Genomic DNA, 26,064 nt, shown 5'->3' on the forward strand with positions numbered 1-26,064 from the left:
ACACAGGGGTGTGTCTGTGGGGACACAATATGACTCTCTCTCGGCTACTGGCACTTGTTAACTCTGCCTTTGTGTTAGTACTTGGTCAGGGATGACTTTGACATATATCACCCACTTAGACAGGAGATATTGGCTGACTGAAGCATTTAGGATTAAAGAGCAAATTTAGTATTTTATTTATTTATTTAATTTTTTATTTATTTCACCTTTTTTTCACCTTAACCAGGTAGGCTAGTTGAGAACAAGTTTTTATTTAGAACTGCGACCTGGTCAAGATAAAGCAAAGCAGTTCGACACATGCAACAACACAGAGTTACACATGGAATAAACAAACATACAGTCAATAATACAGTAGAGAAAAGTCTATATACAGTGTGAAAATGAGATACAGTGTGAAAATGAGATAACATAAGGGAGGTAAGGCAATAAATAGGCCACAGTGGCGAGGTAATTATGATATAGCAATTAAACACTGGAGTGATAGATATTGATAAATGAACGTAATAAGCAACCTCTGTCACGCCCTGACCTAGTTATCTTTGTTTTCTTTATTAGTTTGGTTAGGTCAGGGTGTGACAAGGGTGGTTGGTTTAGTTTTTATATTGTCTATGTGTTTCTGGCCTGTCTAGGGTTTTTGTATATATATGGGGTTTTAGTATGTCTAGGTATTTGAGGTCTATGGTGTCCTGAATTGGTTCCCAATCAGAGACAGCTGTTTATCGTTGTCTCTGATTGGGGATCCTATTTAGGTTGCCATTTTGGTTTTGTAGGTTATTGTCTACGTGTAGTTGCCTGTCAGCACTCTAGTTATATAGTGTCACGGTGTTCGTTTGTATAGTTTTGTTCAGTGTTCGTTCTTTATTAAAATAGTATGTACGCCTATCACGCTGCGCCTTGGTCTCATCACTATGACGAATGTGACAGAATAACCCACCAAACCAGGACCAAACAGTGTGAAAAGGAGGAGCAGCGCTTAAAGGGGAGATGGACCTGGGAGGAGATATTAGATGGAGCAGGACACTGGACACAGCCGGGGGAGTATCGCCGTCCTAAGGAGGAGTTAGAGGCAGCGAAAGCGGAACGGCGATACTATGAGGAGAAATACAGGAGAATAAAGGAACAGCGAAGATATGAAGGTACACGGCTAGCACGGAAGTCCGAGAGGCAGCCCCAAGATTGGGGGGGCACACGAGGAGATTGGCAGAGTCAGGTAGGAGACCTGAGCCAACTCCTCATGCTTACCGTGGGGAGTGTGTAACTGGTCAGGCACCGTGTTATGCAGAGATGCGCACGGTGTCTCCAGTGCACTATTCTAGCCCGGTGCGCTCTATTCCAGCTCCTCGCATTTGTCGGGCTAGAATGGGCATCCAGCCAGGACGTATTGAGCCAGCTCTATGTTCTGGACCTTCAATGTGTCTCCACGGTCCAGTGTATCCTGTGCCTCCTCCCTGCACTCGCCCTGAGGTGCGTGTCACCAGCCCGGTACCACCAGTGCCGGCACCACGCACCAGGCCTACAGTGCGCCTCCAGGGTCCAGTATGCCCTGTTCCTGCTCCTCGCACTCGCCCTGAAGTGAGTGTCCCCAGCCCGGTACCACCAGTGCCGGCACAAGGCCTATAGTGCGCCTCGGCAGTCCAGTACGCCCTGTTCCTACTCCTCGCCCGAGGTGCGTGTCCCCAGCCTGGTACCACCAGGCCTACAGTGCGCCTCGGCAGTCCAGAGCGTCCGGCGACCGTACCCAGTCCAGAGCGTCCGGCGACAGTACCCAGTCCGGCCCAACCTCCAACGACGTGCCACAGTCCGGAGCCTCCCGCGACGGGCCACAGTCCGGAGCCTCCCGCGACGGGCCACAGTCCGGAGCCTCCAGCGACGGGCCACAGTCCGGGGCCTCCAGCGACGGGCCACAGTCCGGGGCCTCCAGCGACGGGCCACAGTCCGGGGCCTCCAGCGACGGGCCACAGTCCGGGGCCTCCAGCGACGGGCCACAGTCCGGGGCCTCCAGCGACGGGCCCCAGTCCGGGGCCTCCAGCGCCGGGCCCCAGTCCGGGGTCTCCAGCGACGGTCCCCAGTCCAGAACATCCGGCGAGGATCCGCAGTCCAGTGTCTCCGACGATGATCCACGGGTCAGTGATACAAGAACAGACTCAGTGTAAAGAAAAGCGGCGGCGTCCAGAACCAGAGCCGCCACCGAGGTTAGATGCCCACCCAGACCCTCCCATATAGGTTTAGGTTTGCGGCCTGGAGTCCGCACCTTTGGGGGGGTTACTGTCACGCCCTGACCTTAGTTATCTTTGTTTTCTTTATTATTTTGGCTAGGTCAGGGTGTGACAAGGGTGGTTGGTTTAGTTTTTGTATTGTCTTGGTGTTTTCCCCATTCTAGGGTTTTTGTATATCTAAGGGGTTTTAATATGTCTAGGTATATGTAGGTCTATGGTGTCCTGAATTGGTTCCCAATCAGAGACAGCTGTTTATCGTTGTCTCTGCTTGAGGATCCTATTTAGGTTGCCATTTTCCATTTAGTTTTTTTTGGTTTGTACCTGTCAGCACTCTTGTTATATAGCTTCACATTCGTGTTGTTGTTTTGTTCAGTGTTCGTTCTTTATTAAAGTAGTATGTACGCCTATCACGCTGCGCCTTGGTCTCATCACTATGACGAACGGGACAACTTCTCCTTTTGAAAGTGGCGTCAATATGAGTCAAAAACATTCTAGAGTCAAAATTGACGACAAAGTGTATTTGGATAAATGTTCTTATAAAGTCAGTCTCGTCAAAAATGGCAATTTGTGAGATAATTAGGAATAAAATATATGTCATGGAATGACGGGTACCGTAAAAGTCTTTCTTGAGTTGGGTTGATTTCAATCCTGCCCACATGCTTACAGCTGGCAGCACCCAAGCAATCATCAATTCGGAGCGCACCGAACATAATGCCCATGGTAAACTTGGTATGACATTCGATATCCCTATGGGAGCTAGTTAGGGACCACCAATAAATTACACAATGTACATGGGACAATATTTTTTTTAAATCAATAGCTCAATGACTTAACCTCAAACCACCTATAAATTGTAGAAATTCATATACAAATATTTAAAGCATTTAATGAGACAACTAAAATCTGGGCAACATGAAAATTTTGCCTCATTTACATTGTGTAATTTATTGATGGTCTCTAACTATCCCCAGAGATAGGCTATCCAAAGTCAAACCAACTTTGCCACAGTCGCACACCGGCTGACTGAAGCTAATTGGGGAAAGAAGTTGGCTAGCTTGCCTAGGCTCCTTCCAGACACAAGACCTTAAACTGTTTCAAGTTATTGAGAAGGGTGAGTGACTGTAACTGTGTACTGTTTTGTCAGTGACAGTACAAACAATTCCCATGTTTGACCGTACACACAAGACACCCACATCCAAGCACACCTCCAAAACCCAAATCTCATTCTCAGTCGCATTTCCTAATGAGGGGAATTGAAACCGAGGCTAAATCAGGAAGTTCAGCCCCTCTTTAAGGTGAAGTGCATAAAGCACAAGGGCAGAGACAGAGTCAATAGAGTGCCCTACCTGTGATATGAAAAGACATCTCTTTATTTACCTGTACAAACTGTACTGAATGTTCTTTCGTTGTTAGACAAAGAGCCAAGGGCATTAGGCAATACTACAAAGGCAACAAACACTTTGCCTGTTAAGAAATTTTATCAGCTGTTTTACCAGTTTCCTTCAACGTCACTAACAACAGTTCTGGTATACTGTAAAGATGTTTTTTTTTTAAATTGACCTCAGTATTGTTGACATGGTGGAATGCAGTTCAACAGGTTTTCCAGACTATTTCCAAACATACCTGGAATGAGAAATTGAAAAGGGAAGCTGTGCTCGCCAGCTGCCAGCGTACCTGTAAGAGAGATTTCACTTGGTCAGATAGACAAGCAAAATCACATTTAGACAGACAGACACACACAGACAAAGAATGCAAGACAGACTGACTAGTAGCCAGTGTAAGTTTTCACACAACCAGCATGGCTACCACTACATTCTGCAGCGATACGCCATCCCATCTGGCTTCCGCTTAATGGGACTATCATTTGTTTTTTCAACAGGACAATCACCAAACACACCCCCAGGCTGTGTAAGGGCTATTTGACCAAGAAGGAGAGTGATGGAGTGCTGCATCAGATGACCTGGCCTCCACAATCACCCGACCTCAACCCAATTGAGATGGTGTGGGATGAGTTGGACCGCAGAGTGAAGCAAAAGCAGCCAACAAGTGCTCAGCACATGTGGGAACTCCTTCAAAACTGTTGGAAAAGCATTCCAGGTGAAGCTGGTTGAGAGAATGCCAAGACTGTGCAAAGCTGTCATCATGGCAAAGCGTGGCTACTTTGAAGAATCTAAAATATATTTATATTTTTATATATACACTTTTTTGCTTACTACATGATTCCATATGTGTTATTTCATAGTTTTGATGTCTTACAATGTAGAAAATAGTAAAAATAAAGAAAAACCCTTGAATGTGTAGGTGTGTCTAAACTTTTGACTGGTACTGTATATATATATATATATATACAGTATTGCCATTCAAAAGTTAGGGTCACATAGAAATGTCCTTGTTTTTTAAGAAAAGCAAATTTTTGGGCCAGAAACAAAGACCTTTCTTTTGAAACTCGTCAGTCTATTCTTGTTCTGAGAAATTAAGGCTATTCCAGGTGAGAAATTGCCAAGAAACTGAAGATCTCATTCAACGCTGCGTACTACTCCTTTCACAGAACAGCGCAAACTGGCCCTAACCAGAATAGAAAGAGAAGTGGGAGGCCCCGGTGCACAACTGAGCAAGAGGACAAGTACATTAGTGTCTTGAAACAGAAGCCTCACAAGTCCTCAACTGGCAGCTTCATTAAATAGTACCAGCAAAACACCAGTCTCAACGTCAACAGTGAAGAGGCAACTCCGGGTTGCTGGCCTTCTAGGCAGAGTTGCAAAGAAAAAGTAATATCTCAGACTGGCCAATAAAATGAAAAGATTAAGATGGGCAAAATAACACAGACACTGGACAGAGGAATTCTGTCTAGAAGTTCTACCTTCCTGATTTTATTATTAAATTACATCAAAAAGATTAAATCAGCTCTCTTGACTGTAATTGTGCGGTTCAGACGGCTTAGTGGGTTGTTGGAGCAAAGTGCTTTCAACACCAAAGTTATGGGTTAATGAATCAGTATGGATATAGAATATATAAAAATAACAAGGAAAGAATATGGATTATACTATATATGTAGACAGGAAGAAAGAAAACAGAGTTGAACAGCCTGCTCTCTGCTCTCTGGTAAAAACACTGGGTCTATAGGTGAGAGAGGTGGTAGAGTTAAATATTAAGCAACATATTGGTGGTACGTTAATCTAACCAGCATAAATTACGTTCTTCACAGATCACATACTGAACTCCCTGACCAGTACTAGGACAGAGCACCACCAGACAGTTAAACAGATGGGATCTGTGGAGCACAGCACATCTCTTCTCTTGATCAGTAATTGAGAGGGCAGACAGAACATTTAGTGCAGGAACACCCATATGCAGGGAACTACTACTTTAGCTGATGGCAGTTTCACTAGTTTTGTCACAAGAGCTGTGGAAAATGTTAATTATCCCTTAGAGTGATCACCAATATAAATGCAAAACCACTCTTGCGGACAAAAACACAATTGAGAGGCAGAAAGCTACATTATCATACATTTTATAATCAACAGAGATGAAGAGGGCTGCAACACGGCCACTGAAGAGCCTCTATTTAGATTCTCATTCTATACCTTATACTCTATACATGTTGAATCAGTAGCCCCAAAATGGCTTCCATAGTCCTCACCTTTGTCAGCTGCAGACAGTGTGCTGCTGAAGTATTGCTCTTCCAGTGTCCATGACATGTCGTTCATTTTGTTGGAGACCCCACATGATCCCAGGCAGTTCACCTTAATGGCTGGAATGGAAAGAAAGAAAAGAGTCAATCAACCGTATACAGTTTACTAACTTAGTCTATCATCCATAACTCTCTAAAATGGTAGTTCTCACAATGTTTTTTTTTAAATCTAAGTAATGAGCTGGTATAAAAAAACAGAGCCCATAAATGGTATGGATGCTACAAACACCGAATACCAGAGTTTTCAATTAATGGTGTCTATAAATATGTTTTTCTGTTGACTAGAAGCCCAGTGTTCAGAGAGTATTCCCTTTAGAGAGAATACCCTGAGTCCTGGTGTGTTCACTGTGTTGTATAAAAACAGCAGCACTCAACATTCAATAGTGATGGGTTGGTAGAGTTATTTGAATCACAGACTGTATTAGCCTCGCCGCTCACCTGTTCGATGGGGCTATCGATTATGTTGCTGAGAAGCTAATGCAAGTCAAATCCAATAGCTAGCCTTCATGGGGTGAGCCAGCCAGCCTTGCCCCATCGGGACAGGCAGACTCTACAACTACGTCAAACTTCAGATGAACCAGATGTTTTCTGGGTAATATTATCATTATATAAGTACAGGTCAACCTAGATATGTACCAGGAGATTAGATCATGTTTCATGATGCAGCATACATGCAGCCACTACTAATATGATGTCCTGTGATAAGCTCCTATCTCCTTCTTTGAGAATGAACCAGAGGGTTATTTTGATCAGACTGCACACAGCGGTCACAACACATACGACGTCCCACTGGGCACACACTGGTTAAATCAACGTTGTTTCCATGTAATTTCATTGAAATGACATAGAACCAATGTGAAAAAGACGTTGAATTGATGTCTGTGCTCAGTGCTCAGTGGGGTGACGTATGGAGAGGGTCTGTGTGGTTTAAAGGCCTTTGTGTTGAGTTCCATACCGTTGGAGAGAAAAACACAGCGAATGCCGCAGACTTATTAGCATCATAATGACCTTACCCGAGGCACACCACAGACCCTCACAAAGCATGATGCCTTACTTTGGTCATTAGTGGCGGCTGCTGCAGTTGGGCAAAGGGGCTCTATTCTCTCTTGGTCATAAATAATCTTACAAAACAGACACTTGATTGTGTTGTGTAGTTATCAACAGATGGAGAGGGAGGAGGAAATAGGAGAAACAGTATCAGTGCTGCCAATATTCATGTGAAACCGGTGTCGAATGGCCGCCATTTTGTGTTCAATGATGGTTAGAAAAAAACATATTGGAAAACAAAATGTATTGTTTAACTGCTGTTAAACCCATCATCAGCCTGCTGTGTTCAGCCATGTTTGAGTGTTGAGATGATTATGTAACAAGTTGGGTAAGCCTGGGAGATTTTCTGAAGCCCAATTCACCAAACACATCTATCTATCTATCCATCCATCTATCTATCTATCTATCTATCTATCTATCTATCTATCTATCTATCTATCTATCTATCTATCTATCTATCTATCTATCTATCTATCTATCTATCTATCTATCTATCTATCTATATATCATCTGTCTCTCCTCCCCCCTTCCTCTCTCTAAGGAGGAACTGAAACCTTTTGATAATGTGCAGTTGAACACAATGTTCACACAAGGTCACGTTCCTCATCTCTTACAGAAACATGCATCGCCATAGCATCATGTTCCCTCATGACATCACATTGTCAGAAATTGAGGGAGGGAGAAAGAGGTCAGATTTAGAGAAGAGCGATCTGTGCAGGGGACGGAAGTGGTGGCATATGACACTGTGCAGTTATGGACTGTGTGACAGAGCGACCACAGGCTCACACCCACACCCATGCAGAAGCCCGTGTTGGCACCAGAGACACACACAAGTAGCAGATGGCTCCCCTCCACCGGCAGAGCTTTTCTGTTCTACTCTGGGAGAACAACAGCAAAATTCACAGTGCACAGAAAAGACCAGCGCCCTTCAAACTAACCCATCATGTGGGCATTAAAAAAAACATGCAATCTGTTTCTCAAGCTATCTGCCCCGTTTAGCATAATGCATTTACACACTTCTCTCTTCACCCTCACCCCATTTGATATCAACACATTTGTTTAAGAAACTAGGCATTCTTATTTATTTTATTTACAGTTTTTCTCGCTTTGGTGCTTTTCTTAGATCAAAAGTGCAATTCTTGATACTACTTGTACAAATTCTAAATAATCTAGTCACTTGTGCACATCATTAAAGCAATTTCTTATTCCTTTGAACAAATTGCAATTGATAATGTACAAGTGTCAGCTTTTTTCCACATTATCAATTGCTCATGTCATGTTGATCAAAATATGGTTCTCTGTTGAATAGTCTTACCCCTCAAAACATCTAGGCATTAGTTCCTTGCATAAGCCATTACATGCAAAATTATTGAACTATTTGTCATAAACTATCAAGCATAGTTTTACACATTTCTTTTAGACCTTTTGTACAAAAACGTGAATTGATGAATCGTGCAGGTGAAATTGACCCTCACTCATGAAGGAATGTAAAGTGTTAGTTCAACCAACAATCAACCAGTTGTCTAAATTGCTCAAAGGTGCATCTCATGAAGAATCAATTGGCAAGCATATGTAGACAGACTACAATACAGAGTTGCAATTTTCCAATAATGGACGGTTCAGGAAACGAACAGGGTCAACAGCCAAGAGGAGGAAGAAGAGGAGCAAGGATGCGTGGTGGAAGGCAAAACAGAGGAAGAGGCAGAAGAGGACATAACCGCATATCTGATGACATAAGGGCCACTATTGTAGACCATGTTGTCAATCATGGCCTTACAATGGCTGAGGCGGGTCGAAGGGTGCAACCAAATATTGGGAGATCAACCGTGTACTCAATAGTTCAAACGTTTCGAAGAGAGAACAGGTATGTCCACCAATGTACAGTGCACTGTTACTGTATATAAGCAGTATACTGTATACTTCCTACAATGCTTCATATTACAGTAGTCCACTTGTATTTCACAGCATACAGAAATATACTCTATACAGATACATACTGCACCTTACATGCACCCACCTGTATGTTTTACAGTAAAATGTGTGTTCGCATAGTTTTTGTCTATGTGAAAGGCTATTTGCACCATGGTCCTAGCAAACAATGCCATAAGACTCAGGGAAATACAAAGGACCATTATAGAAGACAACGATGTCTTTGAAAACATCCATACGGTTAGCATCTCAACCATCGACAGGTTGCTGCATAGAAACCAGATGAGTATGAAACAGCTGTACCGTGTACCATTCCAAAGGATTGAGGACAGAGTTAAGGAGCTACGGTACCAGTATGTACAGGTAAAACATATATCTATGTAACTACTTTACAGCAGTGGAAGGAACTGTGGAAGGAACATGCAATATATGTACATTTTATGTCACACTTCCTTACCAAAACAAATTCAACTGTGTGTTCTGGGATATAGCGTATAATGGAGTTGGAATCAAGTGAACCCTCTCACAACTTTGTATACGTGGATGAGGCTGGCTTCAACCTGACCAAATGCAGAAGGCGCGGTCGGACTATCATCGGTCACAGAGCTACTGTGGATTTGCCAGGCCAACGGGGAGGAAATATCACCATGTGTGCTGCTATTTTGGAGCATGGTGTCCTAACCCATATCCCCCTTATAGGGCAATACAACACCCAGCATCTACTCAACTTTTTAGAGACTCTCTACAGGGCTCTCATCCCTGATGATGAGACTGGTCTGTTTAGAGAGGATTTGCCAAAGTATGTGGTCATTTGTGATAATGTGAGTTTCCATCGATCAAACATCATAAGGCAATGGTTTGTGACCCACCCGAGGATGCTCATAGAATTCCTCCCACCTTATTCACCATTCCTTAACCCAATTGAGGAGTTCTTTTCAGCATGGAGGTGGAAGGTGTACGATCGTCAGCCACACACACAGATGACCCTGCTGGCTGCAATGGATGCAGAAGGTGAGGACATCACAGTAGACTCCTGCAGAGGATGGATAAGGCATTCCAAAAGATTCTTTCCACGTTGCATTGGAAGGGAAAATATCCGGTGTGATGTGGATGAGAATATGTGGGCCGACAGACAGGAACGTCTGGATGTGTAGAGACAGCACAACAGTGCTGCGGGCAAAGTTGTGCCTTAGGGGTGGTTTCCTGTGTTTCTTTCTAATTTAGTTTTTTTTCCTTTGTGCCCCTTGGGTTGTCCAGTCTCTTTCAATCCATACCCCACATACAGTAATATGTAAATAGTACTGTTGAAATTGATATATGCCATAGAAGTGCAGCCTTGTGCATTTTCAATACAGTAACTGTCATCCAAACTGTAGCCTAAGTTTACATCAGGTAATACTGTCAAAGTACACAGTTACATTGACAACATGCCTAAACATTTTGACGACCTTGTTCGTGAACAATGACTCAATGACTTATCATTCTGATGACACTGACATTGGCATGAATATTTACTTTTGAGAGATGTGCTAAGGATTTTTAGTGACTGACTAGCTTTAGAAACATATATATTGTATATTGCAGTTTGTACAAATTGTTCTGAGAAATGCACTTATTATTTTGCACATGTTAGGGATGATGTGAAAAATGCACCAAAGCGACTGAGAAAAACTGTAACTAGGCAAGTCAGTTAAGAACAAGTTCTTACTTACAAAGATGGCCTACCCCAGCCAACGCTGGGCACCACCCTATAGAACTCCCAATCACAGATGGCTGTGATACAGCCTGGAATTGAACCAGGGTCTGTAGTGATGCCTCCAGCTTTGAGATGCTGTGCCCTAGACCACTGTGCCAATCGGGAGCATGTCACTACTTCACAGGAAAGGCATTCGAACAAAACATATATTTTTTTATCAAAATGCATTCTTGGGCAGAAATGCTTTCTAGAACATGTGAACTTTCATGTGCCTTAATAACAAACTTGTAAATACATTTAACATTGTTAAATTAAGAGCCTGGTTGGTTTAGCCACAGAAAAGACAGTAACCTTCTCGCTAGCCATGATTGCCTGAGATAATGGATGGGCTGGACATGCCGAGAGATGAGTTCCGATTGGTCTGCCATGTAGCCCGCTTCTGTCTATAGCATGAGCTGCTCAGAATGTGTAGGTAATCGTTTCTACCGCGTCTTTTTTGAAAGATATCATGAAGAACTGCAAAAGCTCTCCAGCATCTGGAGGACGATCCTGCTATGCTGACTCTCTCTGACTGAAAATGAATCAGGCGATGAAGAAATCCCTGATATAGGTCAAAACATTTTCATTGAACCAGAAATTGGCATTGTACATCGTAGTCTTCTGAAACGGCGATCAACAGTGTGGTTGTCACGGAATAACTTGACTGAGTTTTGAAATCACTGGAATGCCCAGTGGAAGCAGAGTGTGATAGCTAAGGAGATGGATGAAAATCATTTGCATTGCTAATTATAGCCTAATGTTAGCTAGCTAGCTAACATTGAACCTAGTTGGTTAGCTTTAGCTACCTGCAGATTCATGCATGGTGGCTAGCTATGACAATCAGTTTGTATTGCTAGTAGCATGGGTTGGGATTATTGGCACATTCAAAACAACTGGGAACTCTGGAACTTGGAAATCTCTGACCTCCGACTTCAGTGCGTTCAAGACAACTGGGAACTTGGAAAAAAATAAGCTCCTACTGGGAAAAATCATTTTGAATAGTCATCTAACTCGGAATTCAAACTCGGGAACTCAGGCCTCTTTCTAGAGCCCCAACTTTCCGACCTGAAAATCACTGACGTCATGATTTGACCTCGTATTTCTCCAGTTGTCTTGAAAGCACCATTAGGTTCATTGTTTAGCTAGCTAGCTAGCAAGCTACATGTCTAAACAAAATACTCTGCTTTGCCAGGTGATTACATGATCCATCAAGTTAGCCATGTGTGTCTGTGGGTGACTACGGTAATCTATTGTATTTCAAGTGTACATGTGTACATGTCTAGACAATACTGACCTCTCCACTTAGCTAGATGTGGCTGGGGGGTTGTTATAGCATTTCTTTCACATGAACCATTCATTTTGACAAGTGTGTCTGGGTAAGAATCATCTAATAATTATAAAATATTTATACAATATTTTTCTGGACACTGTCTATTTTTGATATTGCTACTATGCAAATATGCAAATAACCATTCCACTGTACTGTTTACACTTTCTGGGCCAGCAGGTGGCCTAGTAGTTAGAGTGTTGGGCTAGTAACTGAAAGGTTGCTGGATCAAATCCCTGCTCTGAAACTGTAGAAATCTGTTGTTCTGTCCCTGAACAAGGCAGCCTGGTAGGCCGTCATTCTAAATAAGAGTTTATTCTTAACTGATTTGCCTGGTTAAATATGAAATCCTGTGCATGTGCAACTTAGATTTTATTTGATATGGTGTGTGTTTACCGGTAATGTGAAGGACAACATGACCTGCACCAAAGTCAGATTAGGATGTAGGCCAAGGACTAGATAAAGTGTATTTTTGTTACTACTTTCATCACTTTTAGTCTTGAAATCTTAGGTTATTTACTACACTACCTTACTCAGTTTAGCACATGGCCACACATGTGAATCCTTAAAAAGATGGGTGGTGCTAAGGCTTAAGAACGTGTGAATAATGCTGAATTGGTGTAGACAAAGAAGATCTCTCCAGTAGGTTTACCAAAACATTTGAGGTCCATTTTCTCAAAAGTGGGGTTACAAGTTTATCAACTTTCAAAGCAGAATTACTTTTCCATTGTTCCTCAACTGCAGTGTATGATATACAGTTTTCTAGCTTTGAGTCTATACTTTTATCCTATGTAAAAAATATAATAAAAAATGTTGCTACATAGGACCGAATTGAGCCGGTCGGTCACATTTGTGAAGGGGAGGGGCATTAAATATGTGTACACTGTACACAAACATAACTAGCAGCAGCAGCTGGCCAGTATTTACAAACCCTTGTAGAGACAAATATAGTAAATGGCAGTAAAAGGTTGGGTAATCACTCTTGACAGTAGAGTTAGCTAGCTAGCTTCTCTAATCTGCTATCCCCATCACCACAGCAGAAAGACTGGCAGGCAGCAGTTGGGTTGAATGGTGAATAACCCTGTGGTAAGAGAAGGGGCAGATTGGCAGAGAAGCTGGATGGCTGCAATGGATCGGTATCTCCAGTGCCACTCTGAAACAGATGGAGCTGTTGTGTGAGTCTGTCTGATGGCATCATGACACAGGAGAACAAGGCATTAAAGGCAGAGACCACAATATGTGTTAATATGTAGCAGATGCCTGCTGCCTAAATTCACATCAGGCAGTGTTGAAGCCTTCCTAACACTATTCCAACACCAAGTCAAGGGTACCTAAGACAGGCCCAAGCTCTTAAAAAGCATGGTTTGATTTCCTTCTGGATCATTCAAGAGTAATAAAGCTTCCAACTCCTCTTTGTTCATCTTCATCTTCAATACAAACTACAAAAGCCAGCTACTGTATTCGGACCTACACTAGGGCTGGGAATTGCCAGGGACCTCACAATATGATATTATCACGATCCTATATGTATTGCGATTCAATACAGTAATTGTATTGCGATTCCATGTTACAAACATATTGCTCACCATATGTCTGCTGCAGAGGGACAAGAGAGATGCACGAGAAAACAAGTTTTGATCAGTCACGGAAATAAAAGTACTGAAAACAAATTGGTTCCCTACTTAAAAAGAAAGTGGAGATCAAGCTATGAAGGAAAAATACTTAGTGCAGGTACAGCCAACAAGCGCAAAAATAATATTGTGATATTGTCAAAATGATATGATATATTGTCAAAAATAATATCACGATATGTAACTGTATAAAATGTTTTCCACATCACTAACCTACACTGTAAAAGTGTTGTTTTTACGGTAACTTACTAGAAGCCAGTTAGTTACCTGTAAGTTACTGTAAAAAGGTACGATATGTTACTGTAAATCCCTGAGAAACTTTGGTTAAACAGTACATTACTGTTACAGTAAAGTGCTGTTAAACCAAAGTTTTGGGGGAATTTACAGTAGCATTTCAAGCATTAGAGCAAGTCAAGCTTTTGCCCTCAAAGGTTTGAAATGTCAGGAAGTTACACGTGTCTAATGAACAGTAACTCAGATAAGGCAGCTAGCTACGTGGCATACTAGGCATCATATGACTTCCTGTCATCAAATTACAGTGAGTGACAGCATGTCTATTGTCCACAGAACTATATTCCTTCACACACCTACAAGCAGTGCCCACAGGGATCACTCACACATTGTAATGTGAACAAGACTTTAGCAGCTTTAAGTCATCTCTCACCAGACTACCCATGAAGTATTACAAACTCTACATGTCAAACAACCACGAAGAATGATCATTGAATGCATTGTGTCTTTGTTGAGTTGTGTCTTTGTTGAGTGTCTGTGTTCACTCAAATACACTGGAGTCTTTCCAAGGCCTCTTCAGCCTTCCACGGTTCAATAAGTGTGTCAGAGAAACATGGCTGTAGGCGTGGAGAACACCAGCTTCTTTTATTACAGCTGATCCCAGAAGGATCAGACAGCATAGGCTACTCCATATCTACAATACTGGGACTATTAATATGATCAGGACCTTTGACACACAGTTTTACTATATCCACTCAGACAAGAGCTTCAAATAGTTCGCATTGTCACTCTTTCTTTTTCTCACACTTCTTCCTGTAGGTTTGAAATACCTTTTTTGTCTATGTATGAAGGGCTTATTTATACCTGACATTCCAAGCTTTCTTCTCTTCCCACAGGATTGTCTATCTTTAGCAGACACTTTCACGGAAACTGTTATGCAATTTTGCATTACTGTTTATAATGTGTGTGTGTTATTTCTAACTTAAGATACTATAGCCCCTGTGAATGGACATGGCTGTTTAAACATGTGCTTCATGTTATAGGCCTAGTTCATCTTTTGTTACATGCCTAGGAGGGCAATCCAAACATCTTTAATGGGGGAAAAAACTCCTTGGTAACAGATAGAGGGTTGTCCTAGCCTTTACTGTGTAACCAATCAGGGCCATGATATAAAGAAATGCATTTACAGAACATGACTCCTAGTGACATCACTGCATGGCAGCAATGAGTCAGCATGTGAGCCAGGCAGGAGGAACTGGCAGGGAGGCAGAATGACAGACTAACCCTCTGATAACGATATTTCCTTGTTTACGTGCACCCTGAGTAGGGTTCTAACTGGTGGGGCTGAAAACATAGGAGCTACAGCGGGTTTGTTTAATGTCCGGCTTTTAAGAGAACAATACAGACAGAGGTAGCTCTTTATCCCCCAGCCAAAAGAAGGAGCAGGCAGACAGCCGGACACATTGGCTAAGACAAGGGGAAGATTGTGCCTGTCCAGAGGCTGGGGTTTCATCACAACTAGGTCAGGAGTATTAATGAGCATATTAAGAAGGTCTGCTGAATCTGTTGGAAAACCAGGAAGAACATTCCATGGATGGTCTCAGAGGAACCTGACGTCAACAGTAGCATTACACACCAGCACATAAATTCCTCTAAGATAAAGCACCCTTAGATAAAAAGGGTGGAACCTTTCACGGAGCCAAATCAATAGAACTCCCCTTAGCTACAGTGGTGTTTACCACACTCATAGTGGTGTTTGCTGTGCTCATAACAGTTTAACATACTACAGGACAGCTTCTGAAGCCCTGGTGAGATGACTTGAATGTTTGTATGCACAGCATATGTCACATGTAAAGGTACCACAAAGAAAACCTTGGTAATCTCCAGTTTTAAATTAGGCCTATTAGCAGTGCAGAGACCACCCATACTTACTGTAGGCATTCTCAACACATCTCATCCAGCCACTACTTACTGTAGGTATTCTCAACACATCTCATCCAGACACTACTTACTGTAGGCATTCTCAACACATCTCATCCAGACACTACTTACTGTAGGCATTCTCAACACATCTCATCCAGACACTCCAGTAATACAATGCCACACTCACTATCCCCATCAAATCTTAAAGCGCTGCAAACAAGTAGAGAATCTGGCTTTCCACTTAGTGCTCTCCCTCCTACTCCCTTTCACTGTCTCTCAGTAACACTCAAAGAGCACACAGACAGTTGATCTAATTATCTAGAAGTTAAAATGCCTGTAAGCGAGTTCTGCACCGACAGGACTGCAGAACTGTTGTTACAGCTAAGGTTCCACAAGACTTGGGGTAGTTTCTCTCAAAAGACAAGTCCAATCGTTAGGATTTGCATTTAAAGTTAAATTCCTCCTGGATAAGCCTTTGGTTAGAGTAACCAAGAGCATCTTTATTCAGCGTAATAGGTACTACCAGATGGTTGATTGTGTCTTAAGGTATTTCGCATACACCATTTTCTGCTAGTATAGTAGGGTGACAAATCATTATGTTTGCATTCAAAGAGTGTGTATGTGTGTGAATGCGTGTGTGTGTGCATGTTTAGTGTGCATAAGAGGCTTAGCCTGGGGGAGGTTATATAATGCTACAGGTTTATCGTTTTCTCTCTACGTTCTCCCGCTGTAGCACCATACCCAGACCCAGACCCAGACCTAGACCTAGACCCAGACCTAGACCCAGACCTAGCCCCAGACCTAGCCCCAGACCTAGACCCAGACCTAGACCAAGACCTAGCCCCAGACCTAGCCCCAGACCTAGACCCAGACCTGGCCGCAGACCTAGACCCAGACCTAGACCTAGCCCCAGACCTAGCCCCAGACCTAGACTCAGACCTAGCCCCAGACCTAGCCCCAGACCCAGACCAGGAGTCAGAGTTAGGAGTGAAGCAAAAGAGAGAGCACTTACTGACCACTATAATCTCAACAGAGGGCTGTTTATGCTTAGTCATTATGAAAAGCTGCTTTGTCTGTCTTCTCCTTTGTCCAGTCAGTCTCACATCCACTAGTGCAGGACAGACAGATAAAGTACATTACCATAGGAGTTTAGCCTGAAGTTCCCCTAACATACATCCTCTGCCTGAACCACAGTCTAGCCCACAGAGCATCTCACCAAGTCACCACTACTGCCAGCACATACCATGTACCATAAACTCTTGACCTCCCTTTTAGACCATGTACATTTAGACCATGTGTCTTGTACATTTCCTCCAACTATCTTGCAGTGTTCAAATAATTTGTATTTTATTGAACCTTTATTTAAGCAGGGAGTCATTCTGAGACCACGTTCTCTTTTGCAGATGAGCCCACCATACACATCAGTAAACAACTATTATGCTATACATATCTATTAGAAAATACATGAAAAGCAAACACAAAACACAAAAAGCAAAACACAATCACATGAAACAAACACATTCTTCAGTAAAAGGCCCTCTAACATCCCCCTAAATTTCCCTAGAGGCACCAACTCCACCAAGGCGCAAAGAAACAAAATGCAGATTTACCTGACTCGGTGGCGATTGAAGGGATCTCCAGGGTTAGCCACCCCTGAGTCCGGGTCTGGTAACTTATATGTCTGAAGGTTAACAAAGACCTAAGGTATGGCGGACGTTTATGCAAGAGGGCTTTATAGACAAAAAGAGATGCAATGCATCGATCTACAAGATTTTAAAGAGGGCTGGCCTACTTTCTGGTACAAAATGAAATGATGTGTACTGAACCTGTAATTACCCAAATTCGCTATGATAAACTCTGTTCAAAGGCTTCAATATAGTGGCAGCTGCATTCATATAGACTATATCGCCATAGTCAATATCTAGAATGAATGTTGACTGAATGATTTGTTTTCTGCTATTTAACTAAAGACAGGACCTGTCCCTATAGAAGAAGCCTATTTTAATTCTTAATTTCTTAACCAACTCATCAACATGCCTTTTGAAAGATAGTTTCATCAATCCAGATGCACAAATATTTATGGGACATGATCAATGAGGGCACCATCCATAGTACGTATGCATAAATCATGAGATACATTTACATTTACATATATTTCTCAAGAAAACCGTTACACATTTTTACGTGATTTGGAAAATAACATATTGTCACGACTTCCGCCGAAGTTGGCTCCCCTGCCTGTTTGGGCGGTGCTCGGTGGTCGTTGTCACCGTCCTACTAGCCGCTACCGATCCCTTTTTCGTTTGTCTGTTGGTTTTGTCTTATTAGTTTCACCTGTGTGTATTTTAGTTTAATTAGCTTCCCTATATGTAGTAGTTTGACCCACCCTTGTTTTGTGCGCGATTGTTTTTTGTTACTCTGTTGGTTGTGGTTTTCATGTTGGTATTCTCCGGACTGTTTGGTCCTGTGTTTGGGCTGGTCTGTTTTATGCGCCTTGTATGTTGGCGTGACTGTTTTTTGGCCGGAGAATAAATCACGATTTACTGAACCCTGCTCTCTGCGCCTGATTCCAACCCAACACTCCTAGAATCCCGTGACAGAATCCCGCACCCAAAACACATGGAATCAGCAGGAGCATCCGCATCTCCTTTCCCATCGATGGAGGAAAGGGTCCTCCATCATACCAGCGTTCTTCATAGGATTGGTTCGGCCATGGACCAAATGATGGAGAGGATGGATCGATGGGAGAGGAGTGGCCTTCCCACCTCATCTCCAGCACGCCCTCCTCCAGCACCTCCTGTTCCTGCTACCACATCTGGCTCCGGGGCTCTTCGGCTGACGCTCCCACGGGAGTGTGATGGAACGGCGGCTGGGTGCCAGGGTTTCCTTCTACAACTGGAACTGTACCTGGCTACCGTGCGTCCTGCTCCCTTCGGAGAGGAGAGCGTGAGCGCCCTCGTCTCCTGTTTGACTGGGCGAGCCCTCGAGTGGGCCAACGCAGTGTGGAATGGTCCGGACTCGGCGAGGGATTATTACCCCGAGTTCACCCGCTGTTCCACCTGCGTCAGGAGACGAGGAGCGTGCAGGACTTTGCCCTGGAATTCAGGACCTTGGCCGCAGGAGCAGGGTGGAACGACAGGGCCCTGATAGATCATTTCCGATGCAGTCTCAGGGAGGACGTCCGCAGGGAGCTAGCATGTCGGGACACCACCCTCACACTGGATGAACTCATTGACTTGGCTATCCGTCTCGACAACATGCTGGCTGCCCGCGGGCGTTCGGATCAGGTCCTGTCGTTTCCACTTCCCAGCCCTCCTGCCCCTATCCCTATGGAGTTAGTAGGGGCAGCTTCGAGGGGGACCGGAGGAGGAGTGTCTTCATGCACCAGTTGTGGTCGGCGAGGGCACATGGCCGACCGGTGCTGGAGGAACTCGTCTGGGAGTCGGGAGGGCATGCGGAGCACTACTCGATCACCCCAGGTGAGTAAGTACCAGACTCACCCAGAGCTTCCTGTCGGTCATATGTATGTGTTAACTTCTTTCCCTGGGTTTCTTCCCTCTCTACAGCATAAGGCTGTAGAGATTCAGTCGCATCTGGGAATTTCATGGATCGTGGGCTCGCGTTAAGGCTAGGGATTCCCCTGGTGTTGTTAGACCTACCTTTCGCCGTGCACTCCTTAGATAGCCGACCATTAGGGTCAGGAGTAGTTAAGGAGGCTACGGTGCCGCTGGACATGGTAACGCAGGGGGTTCATAAGGAGCAGATTAGTCTGTTCCTTATAGATTCACCTGCATTTCCAGTGGTGTTGGGCATTCCCTGGCTAGCTCAACACAACCCGGTGATTTCCTGGCGACAGGGGCTCTTAAGGGGTGGTCAGAGGAGTGTTCAGGCAGGTGTATAGGAGTTGCCGTTGGTGCGACTACGGTGGAGAGTCCAGACCAGGTTTCCACCGTGCGCATTCCCTCTGAATATACCGATTTGGCCTTCAGTAAAAAGAGGGCGACCCAATTACCACCCCATCGTCGAGAGGACTGCGTGATAAACATTCTGTATCCATTGTCCCAGGAGGAGACAGTAGCGATGGAAACATATGTTGCTGAATCACCGGGACAGGGGTACATTTGGCCCTCCGCATCACCTGTCTCCTCAAACCGGTGAAGCTTGCGTTGGTCTGCAGAGGCGGACAGAGCTTTCAGTCGTTTGAAGGAGCTGTTCACCAATGTGCCAGTGTTGGCGCATCCGGACCCCTCTTTAGCGTTCATAGTGGAGGTGGACGCGTCCGAGGCGGGGGTCGGGGCCGTGCTGTCCCAGCGCTCGGGCGTGCCACCCAAGCTCCGCCCTTGTGCCTTCTTTTCGAGAAAGCTTGGTCCAGCGGAGCGAAACTATGACGTGAGGGACCGGGAGTTGTTAGCTGTAGTCAAGGCTCTGAAGGTGTGGAGACATTGGCTTGATGGGGCGAAACACCCTTTTCTCATCTGGACTGACCATCGTAATCTCGAGTATGACTAAATCCACGTCAGGCTAGATGGGCCATGTTTTTCACCAGGTTTCGGTTTATCATCTCATACCGGCCAGGCTCCCAAAACACCAAAGCCGACGCGCTGACCCGCCTCTATGATACCGAGGAGCAGTCCGTTGAGCCAACTCCCATCATTCCACCTTCATGTCTCGTGGCACCGGTGGTATGGGAGGTGGATGCGGAGATAGAGAGGGCCTCACGGTTAGAGCCCCCCCCCCCCCCCCCCTTCAACCCCTCCCCGTTCCACAACGGCTGTGGACACATTTATCGGTGGACTTTCTTACCGACCTTCCCCCGTCCCAGGGAAGTACTACAATCCTGGTCGTTGTGGATCGGTTTTCTAAGTCCTGTTGTCTCATCCCGTTGCCCGGTCTCCCTACGGCCCTGCAGACTGCGGAGGCCTTGTTTACCCATATCTTCCGGCACTATGGGGTGCCTGAGGACATCGTTTCTGATCAGGGTCCCCAATTCACGTCCAGAGTGTGGAGGGCGTTTATGGAGAGACTGGGGGTCTCGGTCAGCTTAACCTCAGGTTTTCACCCCGAGAGTAATGGGCAGGTGGAGCGCGTAAACCAGGATGTGGGCAGGTTTCTGCGGTCCTATTGCCGGGACCGGCCTGGTGAGTGGGCACGGTATGTTCCTTGGGCTGAACTCGATCAGAACTCCCTACGCCACTCCTCAACTAACTTGTCCCCTTTTGAGTGTGTGTTAGGTTATTGAGGAATGGGTACAGCGCTCCAAGGACACCTGGAAAGCCGTCCAGGACTCGCTAAGGTTAGTGGGAGAACGGCAGAAGAGGAGCGCAGACCAGCACCGCAGTGAGGCCCCCGTGTTTGCACCGGGGGACAGGGTCTGGCTCTCGACCCGAAACCTGCCCCTCTGCCTGCCCTGTCGGAAGCTGGGGCCGCAGTGTGTGGGGCCATTCAAAGTCCTGAGGAGAATAAACAAGGTGTGTTACAGGTTACAACTTCCTAGGTATTACCGTATTAACCCCACGTTTCATGTGTCTCTCCTCAGGCTGGTGGTGGCTTGTCCCCTGCAAGAAGGTGAGGTGCCTGAGGTCCCTCCGCCCCCTCTGGACATCGAGGAGTCCCGGCGTACACGGTTCGTGGCATTCTGGATTCGAGACGCCGGGTGGGGGGCCTACAGTACCTCGTGGACTGGGAGGGGTACGGTCCGGAGGAGAGATGCTGGGTTCCGGTGGGGGACATTTTGGACCCTTCTCTCCTGAGAGATTTCCACCGCCTCCACCCGGATCGCCCGGCGCCTCGTCCTCCGGGTCGTCCTCGATGCCGGTGGCGGCGCGCTGCGGGAGCCGCACGTCAGGAAGAGGGTACTGTCACGACTTCCGCCGAAGTTGGCTCCGCTGCCTGTCGTCGTCACCGTCCTACTAGCTGCTACCGATACCTTTATCGTTTGTCTGTTGGTTTTGTCTTTTTTTTTTTTTATTTTAGTTTAATTAGCTTCCCTATATGTAGTAGTTTGACCCACCCTTGTTTTGTGCGGGATTGTTTTTTGTTACTCTGTTGGTTGTGGTTTTCATGTTTGTATTCTCCGGACTGTTTGGTCCTGTGTTTGGGCTGGTCTGTTTTATGCGCCTTGTATGTTGGCGTGACCGTTTTTTGGCCGGAGAATAAATCACGATTTACTGAACCCTGCTCTCTGCGCCTGATTCCAACCCACCACTCCTAGTATCCCGTGACACATATACTTGGTTTTAACTGCTTTAAGTACCAATTTCAACTAAACAAAGGTTTTCTACAGGGCAATAAAGGAAGATTGAAGCTCTGACAGAGCCTTTTCAGCTGTGGGGGCAATAGAATACACTACAGTGTCATCTGCATACAGGTATTTCTTTTTTTACAGTTGAACCAATATTGTTAATGTAAATAGTGAAGATGTCCCGCCTACTCGTGTTCCCTTTCTCTGGCGCTCGACGGTCTACTCACCACCGGACCTGGCAGCCCACATTACGCACATCTGCTCCCCATCGTTATGCACACCTGGACTTAATCATTAACTTGATTATTTCCCCTTTATTTAGCCTTCAGTAGCCTCAGTCTTCAGGCAGTATTGGTTTTGTTTACGTTCAGTACGCTACTTCTGTTTTGTTTATCTTCATGCTTCTTATTATTAAACTCACCTTCTGCATCTGCTTTTTGACTCCCTGTGTATACGATACAGAATACTGCCTGTCATCTACACCAACATCACGACCAGCTGGCTCTACTGGGTACAACCATGAAATAATTCCTCCATGTTCTCCACCGCCTCGAGACCACCAGCGAGGTTCTCCATACCTATGATGGAGGGCCTCCTACCACACGTCGTCACAGTGAGCCAGTCACCCAGCCTACCCAGCCATCTGCCCAGGTTAACCATGCCCGACTGTCCCTTCTAGAGAAGTATGCTGGTACTCCATCGAAATGCCGTTGCTTCCTACTCCAGTGCTCCCTCTATTTTGCCTATCAGACAGGAGCCTCCACCACTGAGATGTCCAAGGTTGCCACAGTCATTTCCTTGCTGACCAGACGGGCATTGGAGTGGGATACGGTCATCTGGGACAGAGGAGAGGAGGAGCTGGGTTCCTATGAGAGGTTCATGGCTCTGTTCAGTGGGCCTTCAACCATCCTCCAGAGGGCAGAGAGGGAGGTGAGCGACCAGCACGGTGCCCAGACCGCTGCGGAGTACAACCTCACCTTTCGGACTGTGGCAGTGGATGGAATGTGCCGGCGCTCTGCACTCTATTCCACAGTGGACTGCGTGAGGAGGTCCAGATGGAGTTGGCATGTCGGGAAGACAACATATCCTTGGAAACTCTAATCGCGATGGACATCCGTCTGGATAGCCTTCTTCGGGAGCGCCAGTGTCCACCGCGTCACTCGTCTCCCTCCTTTGACTGTCCTGAGGCAGAGCCTGAACCCATGGAGGTAGGGGCCAAACTTCTCCGCAGCAGAGCGGCATCACCGGAGACAGCTGGGGCTCTGTCCCTATTTCGGCCAGGAGGGGCACCAGCTTCAGCGGTGTCCAGTGTGTCCCAACCCGGGGTCCTCTAGAGCAGAGAGGTGGCCCCATGACCATCAATCTCCCATGGTAGGCATGAGTATTCTATTATCATCGTTTTCCACCAAACCCTTTCTGGTTCCCTGGGTGGCTGTCCCTCAAGTGTTGTCTCTACAGCTCTAGTGGACTCCGGTTCCGCTGGGAACTTCATCGACCAGGCCCTTGCCTCTTCCCTGAACTTACCGCCTGGGGACCAGAATTCCCGGAGGACCTGATCTGCTTTCCCACACCCACGTTTGTGGAGGGTCCTCTGAGTCCCCTCCAGTCTATCAATCTGTCCTCCCGAATTGTTGGCCCTGTGTGTTGGGACGTATATATGTGAATATTTGCCAGGCTCTGGAGAGGGAACCCGCTCCTGCTACCTTCCCTCCAGAGCGCATCTACGTCCCCACGGGGGTGAGAGATTAGCTGTTGATCTGGGCACACACCCCTCGCCGCTGGACAACCAGGTATCACCCGCACCATACAATCCCTCTCCAACGAACAGGTGGAGATGACCAACCATGAGCTTGGGAGGTTCCCAAGGAGTCACTGCCAGGTCAGGCAGGGGGAGTGGGCCATGTTCCTTCCCTGGGCCGATTATGCCCAGAAATCACTTCGTCACTCCTCCACCGGACTTCCTTCAAGGGTGTCCTGGGATATCAGCAGGCCCTGCTTCCATGGACTCTGAGCCAGACGGGCCCCTGCAGTGGACGAGTGGTTACGACGCTCGTCCACTGCGGTGGTGGGAACGCCATTAAGGCCTGATTGGTGGATTGTTGCAGAGATGTCTGTCCTTCTGGAAGGTTCTCCACAGAGGAGCTCTGGAGCTCTGTTAGAGTGACCATTGGGTTCTTGTTCACCTTCCTGACCAAGGCCCTTCTCCCCCGATTGCTCAGTTTGGCTGGGTGGCCAGCTTTAGGAAGAGTCTTGGTGGTTCAAAACTTCTTCCTTTTAAGAATGATGGAGGCTACTGTGTTCTGGGGGACCTTCAACGCTGCAGAAATGTTTTGGTATCTTTCCCTAGCTCTGTGCCTCGACGCTCTACAGACAATTCCTTCGACTTCATGGCTTGGTTTTTGCTCTGACATGCACTGTCAACTGTGGGACCTTCTATAGACAGGTGTGTGCTTTTCCAAATCATGTCCAATCAATTGAATATACCACAGGTGGACTCCAATAAAGTTTTAGAAACATCTCAAGGATGATCAATGAAAACAGGATGTACCTGAGCTCAATTTCGAGTCTAATAGCAAGGGTATAAATAGTTAAGTAAATAACGTATTTCGGTTTTCAAAAAAACAGTTTTCACTTTGTCATTATGGTGTATTGTGTGTAGATCGACGAGGAAAAACATTTATTGAATCAGTTTTAGAATAAGGCTGCAACGTAACAAAATGTGGGAAAAGGGAATGGGTCTGAATAATTTCTGAATGCACTGTACGTTACAGAAGAGAACTGGACCAACAATTGATCCCTGTGGGACACCCTTTGTTATGTCCAGAAAACCTGATTTAACACCATCAGTAAATACATACTGTGTTCTGTCCTTTAAATCATTTTCAAACCAGCTACACACAGCCTGGTCCAGGCCAGTTGATGAAAGCCTCTGAATAAGTAATGGGTGATCCACAGTGTCGAAGACTTCAGACAGGTCAATTAAAAGGAATTTTATTTATTTTACTAGGCAAGTCAGTTAAGAACAAATTCTTATTTTCAATGACGGCCTAGGAACAGTGGGTTAACTGCCTGTTCAGGGGCAGAACGACAGATTTGTACCTTGTCAGCTCAGGGATTTGAATTGGCAACCTTCTGGTTACTAGTCCAACGCTCTAACCACTAGGCTACCCTGCTGCCCCATATACATTTCGAAGTTAAAGCATTTCAAAGCTTTAGTAGACAATGGCGCTGGAGGGGACGACTGCCGTTTTAAGGGCACCATACCACCTGTGGTCTTTTGTGTTTTTTGTTTTGCATTGTTTGTAATTTATTACGTCCATAATTTTATTTGATATTTACCAAGGATTCTACAATTTTTGCAAAAGAGTTTGGAAATGGGACGATCATTATTTAGGTCACACGGGCCAGCTCCTTTGTAAAGGGGGAGTATATGGGCCTCTTTCCTGACCCTGGGAATGGTGCCAGAAAGAATTGTAAGATAAAAAATATTTCTTAAAGATTCTGCAATCAGAGGAGCAGAAAGCTGCTGCAAGAAATTATGAAGCAAATCAGTGGATTTTCTTTTCAATCTTGGGCAAGGCGTCTAACACATCAGTACAAAGTTGTTGAAATGGGAGAGGGGCAAGCAGGCGACTGGCTGACCAGGGTCAATTAAACCATAATTTCTTTCAAATAAAAAGCTGAGATAAAATGTTTATTAAAATAATCACTTATCACATTTTTCTCAGTAATGATGCCAGAGTCTGACACAACTTGCTTAGCCAGAGAAGGAGAGGAATTTCCACGCTTCAGTGCATTAACTGTTTAACATCAGCCGAGTCTGAGAAAGAACTTAGAAAGTAGCTAGATTAATTTTCTTGGTTGAGGAAGTGCATCTATTTCTCAATATCTGGAAAAGCTGCCAATCAGCTACAGAGTCAGTTTTTCTAGCATTGGCCCAGGCCTGATTACTCATCATAACAACATCTGAAAGTTCTATAGAGAACCAAGGATTTGTTCTATTTTATACTCTAAGGCGCTTAAAGGGAGCGTGTTTGCCAGAGAGATAAAAATAGATGCTAATTCAGGGTCAGGCATGCAGCTGATAGAGAAG

The 26,064-nt window shown here is 45.3% G+C and overlaps 1 protein-coding gene across 1 annotated transcript in view; it reads right to left on the minus strand.

Moving 5' to 3' along the window:
- Window positions 1-26,064, minus strand: part of LOC139408655 (arrestin domain-containing protein 1-like) — a 51,321-nt gene that overhangs the window by 8,575 nt on the left and 16,682 nt on the right. Inside the window, exons 2-3 of the mRNA XM_071152824.1 lie at window positions 5,857-5,967; window positions 3,840-3,890 (exon numbers count right to left, since the gene is read on the minus strand). Of these exons, the coding sequence (XP_071008925.1) occupies window positions 3,840-3,890; window positions 5,857-5,967 (162 nt within the window). The remainder of the gene's footprint in view (window positions 1-3,839; window positions 3,891-5,856; window positions 5,968-26,064) is intronic.

Source organism: Oncorhynchus clarkii, chromosome 5, assembly GCF_045791955.1.
Source record: "Oncorhynchus clarkii lewisi isolate Uvic-CL-2024 chromosome 5, UVic_Ocla_1.0, whole genome shotgun sequence".
Lineage (NCBI taxonomy): Eukaryota > Metazoa > Chordata > Actinopteri > Salmoniformes > Salmonidae > Oncorhynchus > Oncorhynchus clarkii.